This window comes from Saccopteryx leptura, chromosome 6, assembly GCF_036850995.1.
Source record: "Saccopteryx leptura isolate mSacLep1 chromosome 6, mSacLep1_pri_phased_curated, whole genome shotgun sequence".
NCBI classification, from domain to species: Eukaryota; Metazoa; Chordata; class Mammalia; order Chiroptera; family Emballonuridae; genus Saccopteryx; species Saccopteryx leptura.
In genome coordinates this window covers 68384681-68409602 of record NC_089508.1, presented here as the reverse complement: position 1 = coordinate 68409602, position 24922 = coordinate 68384681, and the positions used below count along the sequence as shown (strand labels likewise).

At 36.8% G+C, this 24922-nt stretch overlaps 1 protein-coding gene across 3 annotated transcripts in view; it reads right to left on the bottom strand.

Annotated features, from left to right (window-relative positions):
• The window catches only part of DMXL2 (Dmx like 2), a 203306-nt gene that overhangs the window by 38206 nt on the left and 140178 nt on the right, over window positions 1-24922 (bottom strand). For all 3 annotated transcript variants that reach the window (XM_066341820.1, XM_066341821.1, XM_066341822.1), the window contains exons 16-23: window positions 23907-24026; window positions 20091-20318; window positions 16500-18176; window positions 14248-14358; window positions 10129-10298; window positions 6533-6630; window positions 4497-4662; window positions 2237-2501 (exon numbers count right to left, since the gene is read on the bottom strand). In XM_066341820.1, the coding sequence (XP_066197917.1) occupies window positions 2237-2501; window positions 4497-4662; window positions 6533-6630; window positions 10129-10298; window positions 14248-14358; window positions 16500-18176; window positions 20091-20318; window positions 23907-24026 (2835 nt within the window). The remainder of the gene's footprint in view (window positions 1-2236; window positions 2502-4496; window positions 4663-6532; window positions 6631-10128; window positions 10299-14247; window positions 14359-16499; window positions 18177-20090; window positions 20319-23906; window positions 24027-24922) is intronic.

The window sequence follows — 24922 nt, the reverse complement described above, 5'->3', positions numbered from 1 at the left end:
AGGATACACAGTAATGTGGTACATGAGTGAGGAAGATAGAAACCCCAGAATCAAAGAGATTTACTGCCAAGGGTTTGGCAGAAGATTTTTATATGGTGATGGATGGATTAGCAAAATTTCAGACTGAGGACCCCAGTGCTGACAGACTCAGTAAGATCTACAGAGCTATTAAGGATGCCTTGCAATGCTACAGGCAGATTTTGGAAGAGAAGTCATCAACCTTCCAGACTAGCCTGGAACGATTTTTTAAGAAGGTAGAAAGGCCTCCAACAGATCCTATACCCCCTCTATCAGCTGCTTCTCAAAATGAAACACCTGTAGTGCAGGTAGAATCACCCCCAGCGTCTCCTGCATGCTCCTTAGGCAATCCTGATTCACCTGACCCAGTATCTCCAACACCTTCTGCAGGTTCTCCTGCCTCTCCAGCTTCCTCCTCCCAATAGGTCACTCTCTCCCACCTTGCTATGCCCCTTCCAGTGTGCAAGCCAACCACAGGAATAAAGGTAAGGAATTTTTTTTACACTCATTTTTTGTCATTTTTTTTCTGTTACTATAGTACAATATACAGTATATTTATGTCCTTTTCCTTTTTCTGTGGCTTAGTTGTGTTTTTATGTTCTAGATTATGATTTTACAACTGTGTTAGGATAGTTAGTGACTTAGGCTAGAGTGTGTTTCAACTTACACCAAAATTTGGGTTAGGTCACTGTTGTAGAAATGAAACTGTGTTGTAACCTGAAGACTCCTTGTAAATAGAGGAAAAACTATGGATTAAAGTAGACATAACCAATCACAATATAGAGGCCTCATTTTAGATCTTGATTCAAATAAATGACCTGTATAACATTTAATGAGATAACCAGAGAAATCTGCACACTGCATTTTATGATTACTAATAGAATTTCTTTATAATGTTATGTTTTTTAAGAGTCCTTAATTTTTAGAGATGCATGTTGAAATATTTACAGATGGTATATTGGAATATGCTTTAAAATAAAATATGTTGAGAATGGGAAAGGGTGGAAAGGATGAGGTATATATGACACAATGCTGGTTATAAGTTGATAACTATTGAAGCTGAATGATGAATTAGATTTTCATATTATATTATATACTCTTTTGCATATATTTGAAATTTTCCACAATACATTTTTAAAAATTAACCGGAAAACATTAATAAGTTGAGCCTTCCTTCTATAATAATTACCTGGGTAACTCAAATATTTAGTTTGCCTCTAAAGGTTTTCTTTTTATTTCTTTCCTTTAAACATTTCTTTGTAAAGAAGTAAATATTGGGCCTTAGTATCTTCCACATAAGCTATTTTAGCATTTAAAAACAAGTAATAAAAATATACGGCGTGAAAATTATAACTACACAAAGTACAAAATAAAAAGTAAAATTTTAAATCTCTCTATTCCTATTCCCAAAACGTAACCAATGACCAGTATTGTTTCCTGTGATTTGTTCCAGGAAACAACACGAAAAGGAGAGGGAGACCAGACACTGTGTGAGTGCATTCATGCATGCATATGTGATACATGTATGTACAATGCAACAAGACCCACATTGCTCTGCATTTTGCTTTTTCCACTTAATAATATAGCACATATTTTCATATCAATTTATCTCATTTCTAATGGCACTGTTTCTATACTACGGCTATATTATAATTTATTGAGCTATTCTATTGATAAATACTTAGAAAGTTCCATTTTTTAAATTATTGCCAATAATCTGATAAATACCTTCTGGGTGCTTAAAAAATCTAAATTATTTGGAATAAATAAGAGTAAAGAAAGTTTAGCTCATAAGAATAAAGTTTTTCCAGGGCCATCCTCTAAACCAATATGTGTAACAGCAAAAATCTTTTCTATTAAAAAAGAAAAAAAACTGATGATGTAATAAAATGGAAAAAGCTATATAATCCTTCAGTGCAACAGATATAAAATTAGACTTAGCATGATAATCATATTTTATAAACCTCGATCTATCGATCTGAGAGTAAAAACATGCATAAAATCCTCAGCACTATTCAATATAATTAAAAAAATGATTGATTCAATTGCAAACAGTGACTAACCCTTTAGTCACACAAGAAATTTTGATAATTTCTCAGTTGAAAAGTAAATCTAGTAATAATTGTGTTTTTTTGGTTTAGGTTTTGATCCAAGTGAACATTAGCCAGAAACTGTCTTCTTTTAAGAAAGAATAAAAGAAACTTATAAAATATCCTACCTTGATGATGATCATCCTCCTTTGGTGTTTGTTCCAATAACGTATCCAAGGCTCGGGTGTAATCTTTCACCACCCAATAGGCAAGACTACGCAGGAAAGGGTCAGGATGTAACCTTTTGCAATCAAATCCTGAGCCATCCTTTTGGCAACCCAAAACCTTCTGATTTAGGATGGATATATAAGTGGATGAAGTCTCAAATTCAGATTCATATAAACGGGCAATAACCATGGCTAGCTGAATATCTTCCATCTTTTCAAGACACACCTGTAAATTTTAATATTAAGAAATACTTATTTAAGATAGTTATTTAGAGATATAAAATATCCCACCAATAGTATCCTGAAATTATCTATCATTTATATTTCATAGTGAAAGGACAGAGTCCAGAGGTTGAAGGGTAGTTAAATGATTGCCTGACAGGAGATTAAGAATAACAAGTAAGAAATCTGAATTTAGTAGCTTCCAATCTAGAAAAATTATTTATAAAATAAGCATAAAGCAAGGTATATCAACATTATCTCAGACTTAGGTCAATTTAAATTTGTAACATTCATTTTTAAATTAAATGCCTATTATGATATTTGAATTTATATACATCAGTTCCTCTTAATTTCCAAATATATTTCCACTTAAACATTATTAATATTTTAAAAGAACCTTCTACTTATATAACAAATAATGCAGGAAATGAAGCCACATATTTTATTTTACTCTGAGTTTATATTCTACTGTAACTACACGTCTTGAGATTTTGAGGTCATTTAGTCAATATGAGCTTATCTCAATCAACATGTCTCTTCTTTGCCTGAGTATTTTCTAGGCTAAACTTCCCATTTTAAAATTATAAACATTTGTTTTTGTTATTTTTTTTAAGATTAAATAAATTTAATAAAATGAGCCAAGAATGCAGACAGTGTACATGGAAAGCCAATTTAATATAGTTTTAAGGAAATCAAGGAGGGCTTCCTGGAAAGAGGGATGTTTAATTTAAAGGCATTTATACCTGGTAAGAAGAGTGGGCAGATGGGAAAGATTTCCTAGCAGTGGTTTTTGGATGTGATTTAGGTTTCATAAACTAGATGTACTTTCATAAGAATTGAAAGGCATCTGCATGGTGCCATGCATAGTAGAACATTGCTAATTTTCCTGCAATGTGTTACAGCAGGGGTCAGGAACCTATGGCTCACGAGCCAGATGTGGCTCTTTTGATGGCTGCATCTGGCTCACAGACAAATCTTTAATAAAAAAATAATAATGTTAAAAATATAAAACATTCTCATGTATTACAATCCATTCATTTCCTACCACTCATGTTCATGGTTGCGGGTGGCTGGAGCCAATCACAGCTGTCCTCCGGGACAAAACCAAATTTTTATTGGATAATGCATAACATACACGGGTCATTGTATGACTCTCACGGAATTACATTTTAAAATATGTGGCGTTCATGGCTCTCTCAGCCAAAAAGATTCCCGACCCCTGTGTTACAGTATCCAGGCACCAGCTCTGGAGTCAAGAGGCAGGGTGCAAGTGCATGCCACTTATGTTTCAAATAAACATTTGTTATTTCACCTGAGGTAATTTTGAAAATAGGACTAATTCTAAATGTGAAGTCCTTTCACTTTGTTAGGTATTTCCTATTCCTTCTATCATGTATTATTTCCAGTTCTGTTTTTCCCTCACCCATCTGCATTGTTAATAATGATAGTAAGTACCCTGAGAGGAAGATAACATAAACAAACAAAACATCTGTAATTACTCTCTTAACCAGCTGCCAGGATTCTGTATCAAAAAAATGCAGTTTTACTATTCACATTTATTTTCCAATATCTAAAACACCTACAATATAAAACAGTATGAATTACAATTTCAGTTCCATATCTATGAATACATTTAAAAGAAAAAGAACTTAAGGTATCTGCCAGATAAGGAGACTGTGATCTATATATACTTTAAAACTAGTTCAGAATCACAAGATGGCCAGAAAGAAGATATTCATAAACCATTTTCTGCCATTGTTTCATACATTTATACTTGAAATACATATACTTATCTTAAAATGAAATATTCCTATATAAAAATTTTTATTCGTTTCTCTATTTATAATTTCATTTTTCAGAGTGCCACCGTTTAAGCTCAATAACTTCTGTAGTTATTCTGTCCTTGCACACATATGACAAAAAATTACAGTCTCCTCTACAACCTTTTCAGGTTTTCAATCTCATGCAAGTACTGTATAGCATATCTTCTGATTTATACCTCTATAGCATCTTTCAACGAACCAGCTAACAAGAAAAAAGCAGCAGATTGTTCAAAGCGTTGTTTTCCAAGTAAAGAGAAAGCATTTTTCAAAGCAGCTTTACGCCATCGATCTTCATTAAAGTTGTGGCTGAAAAATGTTGTCATTTTTTCATCATGCTGTGACCTGGAAACCAGAGCATAAACATCAGTAGTTAAATCAAATTTTAATTTTTTTATTTTTATTTATCATTTAAAATTTTTTTTTGTAGCGAGAGAGAGACAGAGAGGGACAGGCAGGAAGGGAGAGAGATGAGAAGCATCAACACATATTGTGTCACTTTAGTTGTTCATTGATTGCTGTCTCATGAATGCCTTGAACAGGAGTCTCCAGTCAAGCCAGTGAACCCTTGATCAAGCCAGTGACCTTGAACTTAAGACAGCAACCTTGGGCTTCAAGCCAGCAACCATTGGGCTCAAGCCAGTAACCATAGGTTCATGTTTATGATCCCACACTTAAGCCAGATGATCCCACACTCAAGCCGGTGACCTTAGGATTTCAAACCTGGGACCTCAGTGTCCCAGGTCGATGCTCACCACCCGGTCAGGCCAAATTTTAAATATTTTGAATCCTTTACAGAATGTGTGAAAATGAAAAATAAAAACCTCAAATATCTACCTAAAAAAAGAACAATAGGCCCTGGCCGGTTGGCTCAGTGGTAAAGCGTCGGCCTGGCGTGCAGGAGTCCCGGGTTCGATTCCCGGCCAGGGCACAAAGGAGAAGCGCCTATCTGCTTCTCCACCCCTCCCCCTCTCCTTCCTCTCTGTCTCTCTCTTCCCCTCCCGCAGCCGAGGCTCCACTGGAGCAAAGTTTGCCTGGGCGCTGAGGATGGCTTTGTGGCCTCTGCCTCAGGCACTAAAATGGCTCTGATTGTGGCAGAGCGACGCCCCAAAATGGGCAGAGCATCGCCCCCTGGTGGGCATGCTGGGTGGATCCCAGTCGGGCGCATGCGGGAGTCTGTCTGACTGCCTCCCCATTTCCAGCTTCAGAAAAATACCAAAAAAAAAAAATTAAGGAAAAAAAAAGAACAATAACTTCAGTGATAAGTATTTATTATCAAGCTTCTTTCACTTCTAATAAGCTCATCCTAGGTTACATAAATAGGAAGCAAGAGCATTTTTTACTTTCCAAAGTACTTTTATCAACTTGTGGGGTTTTTTTCTGAAGTGAGAAGCAGGGAGGCAAAGAGATAGACTCCTGGATGGGCCCAACTGGGATCTACCCAGCATGCCCACTAGGGGTCAGTGCTCTGCCCATTGCAACCAGAGCCATTCTAGCACCAGAGGCAGAGGCCATGGAGCCATCCTCAGCGCCCGGGCCAACTTTGCTCCAATGGAGCCTTGGCTGTGGGAGGGGAAGAGAGAGATAGAGAGGAAGGAGAGGGGGGGAGTGGAGAAACAGATGGGTGCTTCTCCTGTGTGCCCTGGGCTGGGAACTAAACCCAGGACATCCACACGCCAGGCCAATGCTCTACCACTGAGCCAACCAGCCAGGGCTATCAACTTGTTTTTTGGTTTATTTTTTTTATTTTTTATTTATTTATTCATTTTAGAGAGGAGAGAGAGGGAGAGGGAGAGGGAGAGGGAGAGGGAGAGGGAGAGGGAGAGGGAGAGGGAGAGGGAGAGGGAGAGGGAGAGGGAGAGGGAGAGAGAGAGAGAGAAGAGAGAGACAGGGGGGAGGAGCAGGAAGCATCAACTCCCATATGTGCCTTGAGCAGACAAGCTCAGGGTTTCGAACCGGCGACCTCAGCATTTCCAGGTCGACGCTTTATCCACTGCGCCACCACAGGTCAGTATCAACTTGTTTTTTAATAACATCCCACTTTTTAGGTAAACTGAAACAGTATTTACCAATTTTTTTAAAGGAAAGGAACCAAAGCATCAAGTAAGCTGATCTGATCAAGCCTATATATCTAAATACTTTCAAAAGCTTTAAGGTTTCTAACTCACAGCATAATCTTCATTCAATTAAATTATTAAGCTTTGAGGCAACTTACCTAAACAGACCCCACACTACTGCTTTCTTCTTCATCGCAAGGTAAAATAATGCAGCATCCAAGGCATCATTGTTCCTTTGAAAAGAAGCTTTGGCAACCTAAATGGTAAATAAAATGTTATATTAAATTAACCATTTGATTAAAATCTTATAACCAACTGAACAATTAATGCTTCCTTGCTATTTCCGTGGTTGATACAAACTATGGAGATGGGAAAAGTTGGCTCTATCTTACAGTCTACAGTATTTTATAATATATGTTCCTCCAGACAATCATTTGCATACCAGTAATAATAAAATAAAAAAATAAGCACCTTTCATTTATCTTATTGAACTACCACAATCCATGAGGCACTATTGTCACCATTTTACATATGAGGTGACTGAGACACAGAGAGGTTAACTGAATTCCTAAAGTCACAAAGTAAGGGGTAGAAAAGGGATCAGAACCCTGAAAGTAATAAAACTAACATAGGAAACAATAAAGAAGGCAGAATGAATATTCAATAGATATGACTTTTTCTTGAAAATTAAACATTTTTTTTTTCTTTTTTGTGACAGAGACAGAGAGGGACAGATAGGCAGGAAGAAAGAGAGATGAGAAGCATCAATTCTTCATTGGGGCACCTTAGTTGTTCATTGATTGCTTTCTCGTAAGTGCCTTGACTTATGAGAAAGGGGGCGGGTGGCTTCAGCATACTGAGTGACCCCTTGCTCAAGCCAGCGACCTTGGGCTCAAGCTGGTGAGCCTTGCTCAAACCAGATGAGGTCAAACTCAAGCTGGAGACCTCAGGGTGTCGAACCTGGATCCTTAGCATCCCAGTCCAACGCTCCATCCACTGAGCCACTGGCTGGTCACGCAACATATTATATTTCTTAATGTTTATAAAAGTTAAAATGGTAACTTCTATGGTATATGTGATTTCACAATTTAAAGCTTGCACCTAATACTAATACAGACATCTGTGAATAAATATCAATTACATACACACATTTATATTATAAGCATGCTTTTCTGGTATTTTTCAATCAAATTTTGACAATTCTGAAGGATTGCTACATTCTCTCTGACATGTAATTAAACAACAGAAGGTTGAAGCTCCATTACTTTAAAGGGATTACAGATTTTAGTTCTTAAAAATGTCATGAGAAAAAGTCTTAATGAGCATATAATTTTCCTTGTATTATAACTGATAAGCTCCTTTGAGTCATATAAGCAAAGTTGCTGAGTATACACAGACCCAATCAACTCAGTGTAAGTTTAAAAATTAAGTTAGTAACATTATATATAATTATATTGTTTCGAACACAATATCAAATAGACCACATCTTATTTTTCAAATCTACTATGTAAATCACTAAGTTGAGAGGCATAATAATAAAAACAATGGATTTTTTTTTTAGCTCACATTGATAGGGAAGCAGGAAGCTACTGAGGCATGGGGGAGAGGGGAACTGTACCATGAAAATGCTTTACTCTCAATACTCTTTTCTCTTCTCCCATTTTAGTATTTTCTCTGCCTTTAATCACTTAACTTAGTATTTCAATGTTTTGTAATATTAAGAGAAATTTTTATTCAACTTCAGCTAAGGATTTATAATACACATCTCAAGGCAAAAAATTTACATAACCTTTTGATTTAATTTTGAGAGAAATTACTTGTGGAAATAAATCATATGTATATATCAGAAATATTTAATTATAATAACACAACACATAGTTGACAAAAAATTGAAGAGATCTCTGTAGGCAGTATCTGAAATATTTCAAACAAAATATGCCCTTTTTTTGTCCATTGCTTTGGGACATAAAAAATGTCATGCAGATACTGTGTTATTTATATAATAAAACAATTAACTTTTCCTATATACCAGAAATAAGATTTATCGGTTGGTGTGAGAAAAATTCCTTGTGACATTTGTGCCTATTTTAAGAGGAGAAATACAGATATCATACTGCTACCTTGCATGTAGGTGGAAAATGACACTTTTCTACTCACACTTCAAACTGTGATCTGAAAACCATGAATACCAGAATCATAGGACATTAATCAAGAGGAAGCGGCCACAGTCCCACCAGCCTACCAAATGAAATGGGAGCAGAACTGAAGGATATGCATTTTTAATAAGCCTGCCAGGTGATTCTTCTGACACTAAAATTTGAGAATTGCTACTATATTAGAATAAATTCCTCTTGGGAGAAATACATTTGATATTTCATAAATGTAGAATCATTCATTTTACTTCAGGAATTTCAATGGACTCCTAAAAGTAAACAATGAATGAGAATGCCACTTTCCTAACCCTGACAGAGTCGAATGGGTACAAACTAAATCTAACAATTATAACTAATGGGCTTTGGGCTGGTTACCTAGCCTCTCTGAGTCTTAGTACCATCAGGTGAAAAATGGAGACAGGACTGACGAGACGATGAAATAATTTTTGAAAAGCAACCAGAGCCAAACCTGACACACAGTAGGTGCTCAGTAACAGTCTCTGCAACACTGAAAGAACTTTCAGCTTCCACTTACAATTTTTAAACAATTTTTTTCCTAAAAGGAATATACCAGAAAATTGATTCCAAATACCCATTTAAAAATTTATAGCATGTTTTATTTGCTGCCATAGGTATGTTTTTCAAGTACACACAAATCAAAACTTAAAAAAAAAATTTCCCTTAATTTGAGAGAGAGAAAGGAAAAGAAAGAAGCATCAACTCATTGTTCCACTTATGTGTTCCATTTAGTTGTGCACTCACTGGTTGCTTCTCGTATGTGCCCTGACCAGAGATTAAACATGTGACCTTGATGCACCAGTACGGTGGCTGTGTCTACTGAACCACCCAACCAGGGCCCCAAAATTTTTTATTGAATCTATTTTACATATGCACAAGAAGTTTGCTGTTTATTAATCTAGCCATGCAGAGAATCCTTTAAACAAAAGGAATGAGTTTTCTATGCAATGTATATAACTGACAAGTACTTAAATTTACTTTCTAAATTTAGGTTTTTGTAGTTTCTTAAATTAGAACACACCTCAAAGGATAGCAGAAAATATTGCTATTCCATAAGTATTATAAACTCAGTATATATGACAAAAGATAATTGATATATAACATTTTATAAAATTCAAGTTTTGAAATTTCCAAAAAATTTTTATTTAAGAAATTTTCAAGATCTCAAGATATACAAAATAATTCCTCATTACAGGTTTTCTGAAAGATACTATTTCTTATCCTTCAAGAAAAGACTTTTTTAAGTTCAAAATCCAATGAAGTAGCTTGATCAGTGTTGATGTAGTGGATAGAGCATCGACCCAGGACACCGAGGTCCCCAGTTTGAAAGCCAGAGGCCAGCTTGAGTGTGGGATCATCAACATGATCCAAAGGTCACTGGCTTAGGCAAGGAGCCACTGGCTCTGCTGGAGCCCTCCAGTCAAGGCATGTAGGAGAATGAACAACTCAAGTGACTCAATCAATGAACAACTCAAGTGACACAACTATGAGTTGATGGCTCTCACCTTTCTCCTCCCTCTCTTTCTTTCTCCCTTCTCTGTCTCTCTCTCTCAATTTTTTAAAATCCAATGAAGTAAACTTACCTTTTCAATGCATCTTCGAAGAGTGTTAATATTCCTGACCCACCAACCAATTCCCATAGCTCTTAACTCAGACCACTGAGGGTCTCCTCTCTGAATTGCGGGAATCATATTAATCAGTTCTTCCTCAGCCTCAGAATGAAAAGCCCAAGCAAAGTGGCACGTAGACACACCTAAATTAGAAATATAAAATAATAACCTTCAGAACTATGTCAAAACAGAGCAAAAACAATTCTTCACATAGTCATGTGTTCATTTATTTGGAAATTCTCAAGCAGAAAAAAGAAGAAAAGGAAGTATTTCATCTTTCAGGATTTTAGACTATAAGCTTCTAAATATAGTATGAGGGACAGGAATATACAAGTCAAAATCTCTCTTTCCTAAACAGATTTGCTTTTGTTCCCCTGCAGGAGAGAAATACAAAAACTTTTACTCATTGGAAAGATATTTGAATACAAAGCCATTCATGTACACAGACCAAATTTATCAACAGTGAAAGCTTTGGTTAAGTCAAAGTATCTTGGCCTATACGCTTGGGTGGGTTTTTCAATTTCGCTCGCTTGCGGACCATATCCTTTAGTACTGAATACTGAAAACTGCCCTCTTCATCCCTCTGGCCAAAGAGCTAAATATCACTTTAAAGGAAGCTCTAAACTTCATGCAAGTTCTAGGGAATAACAGGTAGGAGGTACAGTCCTCTGCATTTAGCACCTTGATTGAAAGTAGTTTAAAGCTGCCTAATATTGATAGGACATGGCAAACTATTTTGCCCTAGTAGAAGGCTGACAGCAATCCAGGCTATATTAAGAGGCAACAAAATGGGTTTAGTGACACCATTAGACTTGGAAGTACAAATGAGTTTATTAATAGTTTAACTACTGATGACACTTAACTTTTTTTTAATTTTTAAATTTTAGTTAGAAAATTAACTTTAATGGTGAAATTGATCAAGAAGAGTACAAAGGTTTGGGCAAACACTTCTACAGCATTTGAACTGTTGATTATGTTGTTGTACACCCATCACTCAAAGTCAAATCATTTTCTGTCACTATATATTCCATCACCTTAGACTTGATAACACTTTATTATTCTGCTTAGAGCAGAGTGAAGAGGAAACATGAGGGGACTGGACCACACAGAGTGGTAACAGATACTGAGAATACTGGGAGGAACCCTGAAAAGCCTAGGAAAGAAGCCAAATTAGTCAAAGTAGTCTTCTACGTGAAGCGATTTTGTAAACAAAGAACTGTCTGGGGTCAATGTTGGTCACGTTCCAACACTGGCCTCTCAATACTACAAGGCCATCAATACTACTACATACAATTTTTTTCATTAACAACTATATAGTTTATAGCTTTTTGAACAATTACTACTTCAAAATAATTCCTTTCAAAAGTATAATGGAAAAAACTGTTATGACCATTTTGAATAATCTTGCCTTTTAAATTTCCTATTGCTAACATTCATATACAACTGTTTTGAAATCATACCACAAAAATCAATGCAGAAAGCCTTGACTGCCACTATAAATTTAGAGGAAAAAATTAACAAAATTTAATAATATCAATTTATAGTTTTTCAGAACCTAAAAGGCAGATTAATTTTCTCATTATTTAAATCTTGTCTGAGTTAAGATAGAATTATTAAATCAAATAACTGACACATTGCTTTAGAAATTGCTACTATATAGCAATGCAAATGCATACTTTTTTGACATAAAATTTATAATATAAAAGAATGATAAACAATATATTATATTCTATAACCTTAAATGAAACTCAATTAAATTTTTGAAAATACACATAGGCATGTAAAGAGAATTAAGCTAAAAGAGCAAGATAAAGAGCAGTGAATGTATTTGGAAACCTAACTATTAGAGGTGAAAAAAGGTATTAGAAAGAAAAAGACAGAGGCATCCATTTTTAATTGTTGACCAAAGGCAGGCTATTCTTTGCACTTTATCTCTGTTCTTCTTAGCCTTTCTACCTATATATTGGCTACTTATCGTTTTCCCTGAAAACTGTTTCCGGTACCATCACCTATCCCAGTCCTTTCTCATCTCCAGTGTTTGAACTGTATTAAAGGGAAAATGAAATTTGACAAAGCTTTAGAAATTTAAGGTGTTTTAAATCTCCCTAGACAACACACACAGTTTGCATTAATTAAATGAGTTGGTACCATCTGACTACCATTTAAGATTAAAATTTAAAAGAACATTAAGACAACATTTTTTAAACCCATCCAAATGGCATAAATTGTTTAAATGATAACAAAGTATTGGCAATGGGTTGTTCTGGCATCATCAAACACTGCTTCTGAGAAAATAAATTAGTAGTCTTTCAGACTAGCAATACTTATCAAAAGTTAGTAATTTTCAAGCCCTGCCCTGGCTGGTTGCTCAGTGGTAGAGCATCGGCCTGGCGTGTGGAAGTCTGGGGTTCGATTCCCAGCCAGGGCACACAGGAGAGGCGCCCATCTGCTTCTCCACCCTGACCCCTCTATTTTCTCTTTGTCTCTCTCTTCCCCTCCCACAGCCAAGGCTCCATTGGAGCAAAGTTGGCCCAGGCAAAGAATGGCTCCATAGCCTTCGCTTCAGGCACTAGAAGGTCTACTGTTGCAATGGAGCAACACCCCAGATGGGCAAAGTATTGCCCCCTGGTGGGTTTGCCAGGTGGATCCCAATCAGGCACATGCAGGAGTCTGTCTCTCTGCCTCCCTGCTTCTCACTTCAGAAAAATACAAAAAAATTTAAAAAAGAATTTTCAAGCCCTATGATTCAGTAATTCTACTACTAGTAAACTAATGTGATGAAATAATCAGATATATACATAAATATTTATATGATGTAATAAGGTCATTCATTACAGTGATAATTCAAATGGAAAAAAAATAGCAAAATGTGTTCAAAAACAAGTAATTGGATAGATTAAATATAGTTTAGACAAATGACAGAGTATTTGACTACTGTATTTTCAAAGTACATGTACTGAGGATAAAGGGTACTAGGGACAAGAATAATAAACTGTGAAGCCTGGTATTCTAAGTCCCACAATACTATAACGCATATTTGAAGGAGGTAAGTCAGTCCAGAATGCTGATTTCAAAAAAAATGTAGCCTAATGAAAACACTGCACTGAATTGAAACTCTAATTCAAGCTCTATTAATGAATAGCCCTATATTTTGGGCAGGTCATTTCAAATTGTTTCAACTTTTTAATCTGTAATTAAGAGTTGATATAAATCCTTATGTCTCAAAGCGGTGTGTGTGGCACTATGCAGGATTACTATACGGGAGACAGTCCTGAAACAACAGCTTTACTTGTTAGTAAATAACTTAGAACATAATGTTTATATTAAAATAAACATAAAAATTAATATGTTGGGCAAAATTTACAGAATTTTTAAAGAAAAGGCATCAAATGTCAAAGAAATTCAGGACCACGTTGGGTTACATCAGGTATTATCAGGTTTACTGCTAAGCTACTAAAACTTTATTGAGGAGTCTAAGAAACTAAAATGGATGAGTAAAAGTCACAGAATAGAGCTGAAAAATACACATAAAAATAGTAAGTGGAGCCCTGGCCAGTTGGTTCAGTGGTACAGAGTCGGCCTGGCGTGTGGAAGTCCCAGGTTTGATTCCTGACCAGGGCACACAGGAGAAGCGCCCATCTGCTTCTCCACCCTTCCTCCTCCCCTTTCTCTATTATCTCTCTCTTCCCCTCCCACAGCCAAGGCTTCATTGGAGCAAAGTTGGCCTGGGTGCTGAGGATGGCTCTGTGGCCTCCGCCTCAGGCACTATACAATGGCTCCCGCTACAGCGGAGCAACGCCCTAGATGGGCAGAGCATCGCCCCCTGGTGGGTATGCCGTGTGGATCCCGGTCAGGTGCATGCGGGAGTCTGTCTCACTGCCTCCCCGCCTGCTTCTAACCTCAGAAAAATACAAAAAAAAAAAAAAAAAAAAAAATAGGGGAAAAAAATAGTAAGTGGGTACTATGTGAGTGGAAGGTCTTAGGTCTAGTGATAGGTATATAGATATGATTTACATGATGCTTCTACATAAATATAAACACACCAATCACATTCTGAATAAAAGTTGTGCAAAGGTTCAAACAAGTACATACCTTGATGAAGTAGCTGTACTCGGTATAAAGGAGGCAGTGATGTCAGAAGGCATGTGTGCAAGCGCATAGCTAATAGGTATCTCAAACCACACTCATCTAATGTGTCTCTTCCTGTAATGTAAACAGAAAATATGTTTAAGGAAAAGGAATGCAACAGGTCACAAACCAAACAAACGTAAGAAAATGAATAAATTTATTATTGGTAATTCACACAAAATATATAAGATAATTTTAAATATATTCCTCTGTGAGTACTTTAATGTCTTTACATAGTGTGACCAGGGAAGAACACTTCAATAAGATGACATTTCAGCAGAAATCTGAGGAGGCAAGGGACTGCGAAAACATGCACAAATCTGGAAGAGCATTCTACACAAATGAAACAATATGTACAAAGACCCTGGAACAGGAATGTGATTAGTGTGTTTATGGGACAGCAGAGGCCAATATAGTAGAGTGGAAAGAAGTACAGATCACATAGGGCCTTGTAGACCATCGTAAGGATTTGGCTTTTACTCTAAAGTGAGATAGGCAGCCACTGGTATATGCTGAGCAGGGGAAGAGATTTAATGTAATTTTGTTTTAGAATAATCACTGGTTCCTACATGAAGAACAGACTGAGATAACAAAAATGAGGCAGTTCAGGAAACTTTGTCAATAATTAAGCAGGAGGTGACCGTGACTTGGACCAGTGTGGTAAGAGGGGAGGTGCTGAGAAACAACTGCATTCTAGATACAGTAGAACTGACCATTATTCGCCAGGGGGCTGGATATGGGGTATGAGAGAGTCAAGAATGCCTCTGAGCTGTCTCACCAGAACAAATGGAAGAACTCATTTACTTAGAATCCATTTAATGAAATGTACAACTTAAAGCTGTCTCACCAGAATGGAAGAACTCATTTACTTAGAATCCATTTAATGAAATGTACAACTTAATCTCTGAGTTTCAGTTTCCCATCTGTGAAACAGAGATATTCACTCTGCTTAACTACCTAATGATACTCTAGTGACCAGGATGAGCCATTTTCATATTGCCTAGCCAATGATACAGTTTTGTATCAGGAAGTCTAAACTATTTTTCATAGATTGTAGCATGCCTGCTTTCTTAATGTCCCAGAGTAAAAACTCTAATGCACGTTAAGTTTGTACCAAAAGCTTAAGGCTACTCTAGGAAAAATGTTGCTCTATTGCATACAAATTCATAATGATTAGGATTAATTAAATTAACATGATTAGGAAATAAGTATGGATAAAACCCTCTAAGGTCTCCAGTTATTTTCATCGATACAAGGGAAAACTTTGGGGATATATTTTAAGAGTATAAGCCTCCTTAAAGATATATATTCCAGGTGGCTTTGAGGAACAATCTTTTTTACTTAAATTTGGAAATTTTATAAAATAGTTAAAGAATACAGGCTTGAAGACAACAATTTATCCACATATGAACCCCAGTTCCAACTTGTCTAATATCACTGTGATATTATATGTCACTTAATCTTCCCAAGAATCAGTCTTCATCTATAAAATTAAATATAATAGCTACCTCCTAGAAGACTGTTGTGATAACTAAATATGATAAAGTATATAAAACTCTCAGCACATAAAACATCTCCACAATATTAATTGTTCCCTTTGTTAATGACACTATTTAGCATCAGAACAGTTACCTTCAACTATGTGCATGAAAGAAAATGCAATCTAGTTTCAGGAGGTAGCCAAAAATCTTCTGGTTACAGAATGAGTTAAGCAAGACATACATTACATTAAAATATGCAAAATCCTCTTTATCAAAAAAGACTTTTTGGAGAAAACTGGGTAATTGAAAAAATTATTTATATCTAGAATGATAAGATGAACAAGTTGAACCCATGAAGTATATATAAACCTCATGGCTCAATAGTAAAATTAACAAATGGGCTATTAATAGGATTAAAAGTAAATAAATAAATAAACCATAGAAATCAATCTGAAAAAGCAGAAGACTATATCCAAAATCCTACACAGGTTTCAGGGAGACACTCATGCAGAAATGCACACAGATATCACGGACCCATGAAGTCCTATGTGTATATCACAGCCTACCCCAACTGTCCTTCCTTTCACAGCTAATCACATTGAATAATATAGTAGTAACTGTCTTTTAAAGGTCTCTTAAAGAAAGACTGCAATTTAATATGAATCATTGCTTAAGTAGGTAATACAAGTAGTTCTACTAATGATAACTTTGTAAATTTTTAGTGAGAATATTTACCTGAGTAACTCTTATCTCTGTTTTCATCAAGCTCAGTACTAGTGGTAGCCACTGTATCAGCCAAGGCTACAAGGAACATCTGCTCCAAACGGGTAAGGCCCGGCAGACTCGAGTGCATAAGATGACTTGAAAGCACCCTCGCATGTTCTTGGCCAAAGTAAGCTGGTCCATATTGGGAAAGATTTATTACTTTGGATTTATTTTCTCTCTTTTCTGGCTCTAAATCAATATCATCTGTTGTTATATCCTGTACTTGGAACAACTCTGAATACTGATCCTCTGGTTGGCTCTCAGTATGATCTTCAGAGCTCTGCGGTATTTTTGTACTTTCTTCTGAAACTCTGTAGGTTGTATCTTGATCTGCAGCAAGCAATGCATGTAATGGTAGTGGAGGAATAGAATCTATCTCAGTGTAATCTCGAGTACCGTCTTTTCCTATGGTGACTGTATCCTTTGCTGTACTGCCACTTACACTAATGGTTCGAGAAAGATGTCGCTTAGTTCCTTCTCCAGCATCAGCATCTCTAACTATTGCAACTTCACCTGCAATACATTTAACTAAATGAGAGAGAATAGCTTTAGCCCTGCGAACTTTCCCTAAGTCCATCAGTTCTAACAGTTGAGTTGGATGATACTGTGGGAGAGTAGGGGAAAGTACATGTGCAGCCTCAAATAAGCCACCATCTTGAACTACAGTTGGTGAACAAAAAACATCATCAGCAACAGCTGTTCCTTCAACAATACTTTTTCTTGATAACATACTAGATTTATAAGCAGAATGATCTTGTATTGCAGTCTCTTCTGCATCAGGAGTATGAGCTTCCGTGTCTCCGAATTTGATACTATGCTTCCACTGCGCATATACATGCATTTCACAATCCATTCCTACTACCAATATTCCATCTCTTACCCAAGAGAGAGATACAGGCAGTGAAGGTGTACCATCAACAGAAGACACTAAGTCTATAGATCTAAGAAGAACCCATCTTGACCTAACTCCTTGCTTGATACTACCACCTAGTGGTAAAGTGATGACAGCTACTCCATCTTTACTGTTGGTTTGTTCAGTCACAATCCCTGAAAGCCGCCCATACATGAAGATATTAGCACCGACCCCCACTGTGAGAATGTGGGAGCCATCTTCTTTTGATACCCAATCCAAATGCACTAAATGCTTGATATTGGGAATGAGATAACTATCCTTGCTCAAAAGGGCATCTGATTTGCTGTACACAAACAGATTACTGTCGACACTGATTCTTGAATCAAGTACACTCCCTACCTTGACCAAGTCATCAAGATGAATTGTTTGTTCTAAAACCCATTCTGACCCTCCCGTAGATTCACATTCAAATATGCAAACGTGCATGGAAAATTCTTTGGAAACAAAACCATTGTGCTGGATAGGTTGTTTGTAAGCCACTGCAAGGCGACCTGTGTATGAACAGCTAACAGCAACTGGTCTTCCCACAATGCTCACTGTACTGCTATTATCTTCCCCTTCATCATTCATCAAGGGCCATCTCTTCCAGTGATAAGTTTCCTTCTCATCACTTCTACATTGTAGGTTGGTTTCCATACTACATTTCCAGAAGCGTACTTTATTGTCAGAACAAGTTGTAACCACTAAATAAGGTGCAAGGCACACTGGATAAATTGAAGAAGAACTCAGATGGCCTTAAAAAAGAAAAAGCATACAGTCAGTCAAAATAATAGAACCAAAAATAATATGCCAATAATCAAATTCTGGAATGTGATCAATCCAAAGTCAATATAAGTTTCTTCAGAATAATTCTGCAGTCCCCCCTTAACTAGTGCCTGACACAATGTCCATTGTTCAAGGTATCTACAGAAGTATTGAACAGCCCATTTATGAAATAAAAATATGTAATAATAATCACTTAATTTGTTTTAAGGTAATTAAGCTTAAATGAGGCAAATATTTCATTAAAATAAATTCCAGTTAATCCTTAATAAATAGGTCTGTGATCTGCTATAATTTTGATATGCCTTTGCCACAGCAGGCCCCACTGGATTGTCATTCTCTAGCTTTTATCACTTTCATCATAGATGCTTATGTAATCTTCATGATTTGCTCTTCAAATGTCCCCAACCTGCCCTCAAATAATACAGACCCTAGACCAGCCCCTACCATGAAAATGTTTTCAGACAGCTAAACGGACCACTAGATCTCACCCTTTTTACCAGGTTTAATTCACACTCTCTTAACAATGAACCAGAACCCTCACATTTATTCCTGGCTGCCAAAGACTAAGACTGCCTATCTATCATCTTAGACTTGAGATGTAACAGCAATATAATAATATAGGGGTAACAGAGATTAAGATCGGGGTCAGAGACCTGTATTCAAGTTCCAGTGCACTGGTATCTTCATAACAGTGGAAAACCAAATTAAACATCTGAGCTTGTTCCATCTAAATAATGTTACCATTTCTTTTGGAGTGTTACTGTCAAATAACATATCTGAAAGTATTTTATAAAGCTCCTGAAAATTATAATTTATTATCAATGCTAACAAACTTATTTAAGTATATCCCAAACTTACCAAATATTTTTAAAAATGAAAAAACTGGCCTAGATCTGCACCTGCCACAAAAGCCCAGAGTTAACACTTAATGTGATCTTTCCAACTCTGAATTCAACCCTGTCTTAGGGATGAGTAAGAGAACCCTCACACTCAAAATCATTTACAAGTAACTGGAATATAGTCTTGAATCTCCAATTTCAGTTCCCCAAAAATACTACTCTAGGAACTCCTCCATTATAATTCTTCAAGTGACAGATCTTTTTTTTTTTAAATTTATTTATTAAATTTAATGCAGTGACATTGATAAATCAGGGTACATATGTTGAGATAAAACATCTCTAGATTATTTTGACATTTGATTGTGCTGTATACCCCTCCCCCAAAGTTAAATTGTCTTGTCACCTTCTATCTGGTTTTCTTTGTGCCCCTCCCCTCCCCCAACCCCTCTCTCCTTCTTCACCCCATCCCCCCTCCCCCCAACCCCCACCCCCCACCCCTGTTGCCATCACATTCTTGTTCATGAAGTGACAGATCTTTTTAAATTTGTCTTCCAACCCTGCCCTCCAAACTATCTCCTACACCTTGTTAAAGTCAGTACAATTATGGACTAGCCAAACTCTAGTTTTGTATCCTACCTTTTTTCACCAAAGTATCTGCCAACTCTAGTTCAAACGTACTTAATAAAAGTGAGACACGATTAGCATATGATAGAGGAAAAGCCTTAATTTAAAAAAAATAAGCTTCAATGATTCACAAATTAACATATTTGTTCTTTACAATTTTGCTATCATAGTATTTCTTTTTACACGAAGTCATACTGCAGACAAGAAACTTCACATTAAAATATTCACACCATTTTGTCAAGTTGATTACATTAACCACAGAAAATTATTCCTTATAAAGATGTTTCTAAACAAATATATCATTCCTAAAAATTAAATCTTTATTTTAATGTTCATATAGCGTATTTCAGAAGAGTCCATGCATTTTATCCAATGAAGATCACGCTGAGGTACAACACCCTGGTCTTAAAGGTACCTTACCTGCTGAAGGTGTTGCTCTTATTACTTCAATTCCTTCTGGGAGATCAAGAGGTTGGCTATACACCAGTCTAGAACTCAGAATAAGCTTACTAGCAGTTTGGAGATTGGCAATGGAGGAAGAATGCGACATGGGGCTCATACTGGGAGAGGCTTCTGGAACAGAGTCTGTGTTCTTCTGTCCCGGGACAGAAAGTAGACTCTCTGATGAAATACCTTCTGAAGCTTTAGCTTTAAATCACAAAATTATGAAATATATTACTATCATCACTATATACATCAAATAGAATACATTTTGTTATCATTTTAAAAACACGGTTTCTTAAAAGTACTTTGGAAACAAGATTACTTTTCAGACTTTGCTCAGCTACCTTGATAATTAAAAATATATGTATATATTTTTAACTCTTTTACTCTTTCTTAGCATCTCCATCACAGGGACAGTGTCAGGGAAGAATCACATTTAAAAACTAGAAAAAACCTTAAATTTCTAATCTAATGTTCTCAACCTTATTTTTAATTGATTGATTTTAGAGAGACAGAGAGGGTAGGGTGGAGAGAGAGTTTTTTCTCCTTTTCATTTGTTGTTCCACTTATTTATACAGTCACTGGTTGCTACCTGTATGTGCCCTTACCAGGGATCAAAACCACAACCTTAGCGTTTTAGGATGAGGCTCTAAACCACTGAGCTAATCAACCAGGGCTTCAACCTTTAAAACACATAAAAAGCTTGAGGAATTTGTTAACATAAAAGTTTTCTGTGCCTAACTACAGAGACACTGATTCAGCTACTTTGGGGTAGATCCCAGAAATCTATATGAATAAGCAGGCCAGGTGTTGCTGAAACAAATGGACTCAAACTTGGAGAAATAACAAGGTTACTGCCTTACTTAATAAATAAAGAAATTTAAACTTGAAGACCTTAATGATTTTCCTTAGGTCATATAATTAGCTGTGACAAAGAGAATACTAAAATACCAGCCTCTTAAATATTAAGTGCTGAAACAAAATAATGATTTCAAGAACAAATACAAAAAAATAGAAGTATCAGTTGACTGGCTTCTTCCAAAGAGTTTCAACCTTTCACATCAGAGTGAAGTGTAAATCTCTAAGCAGATTATTACCTCTGCTTCTGCTACATATGAGGGCTATTTTGCATTATATTTATTTGTATGTGTGTCTCCCCCCGCCCCCATTAGACTGGATTCATCAAGGGCAAGGATGATGTCTTATTGCTTTGTACATCTGAAAAGCACCAGAATACCAAGTGATAATAATCAATCATCCCCTTTTGCTGTTGGCAAACATTAAATATGTCACTCTATTTTATAACGGCAGACCATTCAAGAAGAAATATGAAAACTTTTTTTGTTAAATAGAATAAGACTACAAACTTGAATAAGTAGTCAGAAGACAGAAGTACTATTCCTGGCTCCATCACTAACTAGATATGTTTCCTTAGGCAATGCACTTCACTATCTCTGGCTATTTTCTCATCGGCTAAAAAGATTGAACTACATTTCTCTTCCTAAAACAGGCAATTTTCTAATATATATCTAATATTAAGAAAGAAAATAAGAGCAGAAAAAAAGCAAAGGCTTTAGAGCCAGAGACCTGATTTTGAAACTTGGTTTTGTGACAAGCTAAATGCAGGACTTGGTCAAGTTACCTAACATTATTTCATCAGTAAAGTGGGAACAGTATCTATCTTACATTTATACTGTACCTATCTCAGTGACTGGCACCTAGAAGAAATGCAACATGTTCCTTCCCCGTCTAAATTTAAGCCTATCATTTTAAACTCTGCCAGGATTTTCAACACACTGATAAACTCAAGTTCTAGCTGTGAACGGCAATATACACTAAGTAAACTCTGCTGTGAGTGTTAGAACCAAAAGATAGTTGCTTTCTGTCATGTAATGCCATGAATGAACTCCAAAGGCTTTGAAATAATTTTTGGATTCCTGCTGTCTCAAGATTAGCCTATACTAGCCACAGGTAAAAAATGTTCTATCAAATCATTGGGCTTCTTTTTTTTTTTAGATTGACGGGGGGGGGGGGGGGGGGGGGGGAGAAGAGGGTAGGGGGAGGAGAGGGAAGCAGCAACTCACAGTAGTTGCCTTTCATATGTGCCTTGACCGGGCAAGCCTGGGGATTCGAGCCAGCGACCTCAGCATTCCAGGTAGACTCTCTATTCACTGTGCCACCAAAGGTTGGGCATGAAATAAATTCTTTTAATGACTCAAATATTTTGCATTAAATAGTTTACAAAAGATTCATTTTGATATGGCTATCTATGTAGCTCTTTAAGAATTATCTTTCAGGCCCTGGCCGGTTGGCTCAGCGGTAGAGCGTCGGCCTAGCGTGCGGAGGACCCGGGTTCGATTCCCGGCCAGGGCACATAGGAGAAGCGCCCATTTGCTTCTCCACCCCTCCGCCGCGCTTTCCTCTCTGTCTCTCTCTTCCCCTCCCGCAGCCAAGGCTCCATTGGAGCAAAGATGGCCCGGGCGCTGGGCATGGCTCTGTGGCCTCTGCCTCAGGCGCTAGAGTGGCTCTGGTCGCAATATGGCGACGCCCAGGATGGGCAGAGCATCGCCCCTTGGGGGGCAGAGCACCGCCCCTGGTGGGTGTGCCGGGTGGATCCCGGTCGGGCGCATGCGGGAGTCTGTCTGACTGTCTCTCCCTGTTTCCAGCTTCAGAAAAATGAAAAAGAAAAAAAAAAAAAAAAAAGAATTATCTTTCAGAAAGTAAAAGTTTGTTTTAAAAAGATCTATGATCATTTCTTTTTTGCTTCATACTATACATTTTCTACTTTGTTAAGAAATTAATATATATGTTAAAAAGCATGCCTGAAATAATTTTTTATCAAGGTTGCATTTCCTAAAGTGTTACAAAAACAGTTCTACTTATGAGCTTCAGTTCAGATGCTCAACCATATTGTTCTAAAAAGCAAATCTGCTTCTTCTCTTAATGCAAAAGCTAATGTACATTGTATCAGAAGGCATTATATATCAATATTATCTAACAACAAAGTATATACAATAGTAATTCTATAGCTAAAGGGACTTATAGAGACATAGTATCTAGAAGAGAGTCACAGTAAACATTAAGTACTGATGAAAGAAATAAGTCAGTATTTCTTTATGCCTAACATGTCCATGGTTTTAGATTAACCTGTTTCATTAATGATTTACAACGTGATTAAAAGTTCAGCATACACATACTTCAGTTCATCAACCTCAATTTACAGTTCTAGATCTTCATTTAAAAAAATTAAGTAAACTAGCCTGACGAGGTGGTGGTGCAGTGGATAAAGCGTCAGACTGGGATGTAGGGGACCCAGGTTCGAGACCCTGAGGTTGCCAGCTTGAGTGCAGGCTCATCTGGCTTGAGCAAAAAGCTCACCAGCTTGGACCCAAGGTCGCTGGCTCAAGCAAGGGGTTACTTGGTCTGCTGAAGGCCCATGGTCAAGGCACATATGAGAAAGCAATCAATGAACAACTAAGGTGTCACAACGAAAAACTGATGATTGATGCTTCTATCTCTCTCTGTTCCTGTCTGTCTGTCCCTATCTATCCCTCTCTCTGACTCTCTCTCTGTCTCTGTGAAAAAAACCCCGAAACAAAACCCTGGGCTTGCCCAGTCAAGGCACATATAGGAGTTGATGATTCCTGCTCCTCCCTCCTTCTCTCTCTCTCTCTCCTCTAAAAAAGGATAAATAAATAAAAATAATTTTAAAAAATTAAGTAAACTAAAGAATATTCAATAAAATAATATTTCACATCATCTCTACATAAAAATTAGGGTACAATTACTTACTTAAACATGGCTGTACAGATTTAAGATGAAGGTGCCACATATGGAGAATAGAGTTATTATTGCTGTCCTTTTCAATTACTACTAGAAAGAACTTTTCTGAAAATGGTGGTGGGCGATATCCTGTTGTTTAAAGGAAAACAATATTTAAATTAATACATTTCTATAACATTAAAAACAGACATTTTTATAAACATCTCTTACTATGCATAGAGGTTGGGAGGAAGAAGGAAGAATAGACATTTAGAAGCTGTTTTATATAATCTTTGTGCCAACAGTTAGACAGTTATCAAATACTAATGGGGCTACATCAAAAGTATACAAAAGCTGCCTGGTCTGTGGTGGCGCAGTGGATAAAGAGTTGACCTGGAATGCTGAGGTCGCCAGTTTGAAACCCTGGGCTTGCCTGGTCAAGGCATATATGGGAGTTGATCCTTCCTGCTTCTCCCCCCCTTCTCTCTCTCTCCCTCTCTAAAATGAATAAATAAAAAAAGTATACAAAAGCAAACATGAAGGCACACCTATTGGTCAAAGACGGGACAATATGAGCATCAGAGAGTAAAAATGAATACACTTAAACACATTGACTATAGAAAAAAAAGAAAGAAAACATGAATTCATAAAAATACCAAACAAGAAAGAGAGGGCACACAAGAAAAATGGAAAAGAAGAAGAAAAAATGAAAAGAGGAGAGAAAGGCAGAGCAGGATAAGAAAGTGACAGCCACACAGAGAGCCACAAGGGCTGGGCGGCACACGTGCCACGCCAGTTTCACTGCACGCCCCCCACATATCTGGGACAGTAACTCCTTATTTGAAAAATTGGCAATTAAGAGAAAAAAATAAAATAAACATTTATCTTGTTTTTCCTCTATAAAAGAGCATTTAAAAAAATTCATGGTGGGAGGGACAGTGTTAGTGATACAGAAGGGACATTTCAGAAATAGACAATATTTTTGAAAAGATATTTTTTAAAATTATTTTTTTAGGTGAGAGGAGGAGAGATAGTGAGGCCAACTC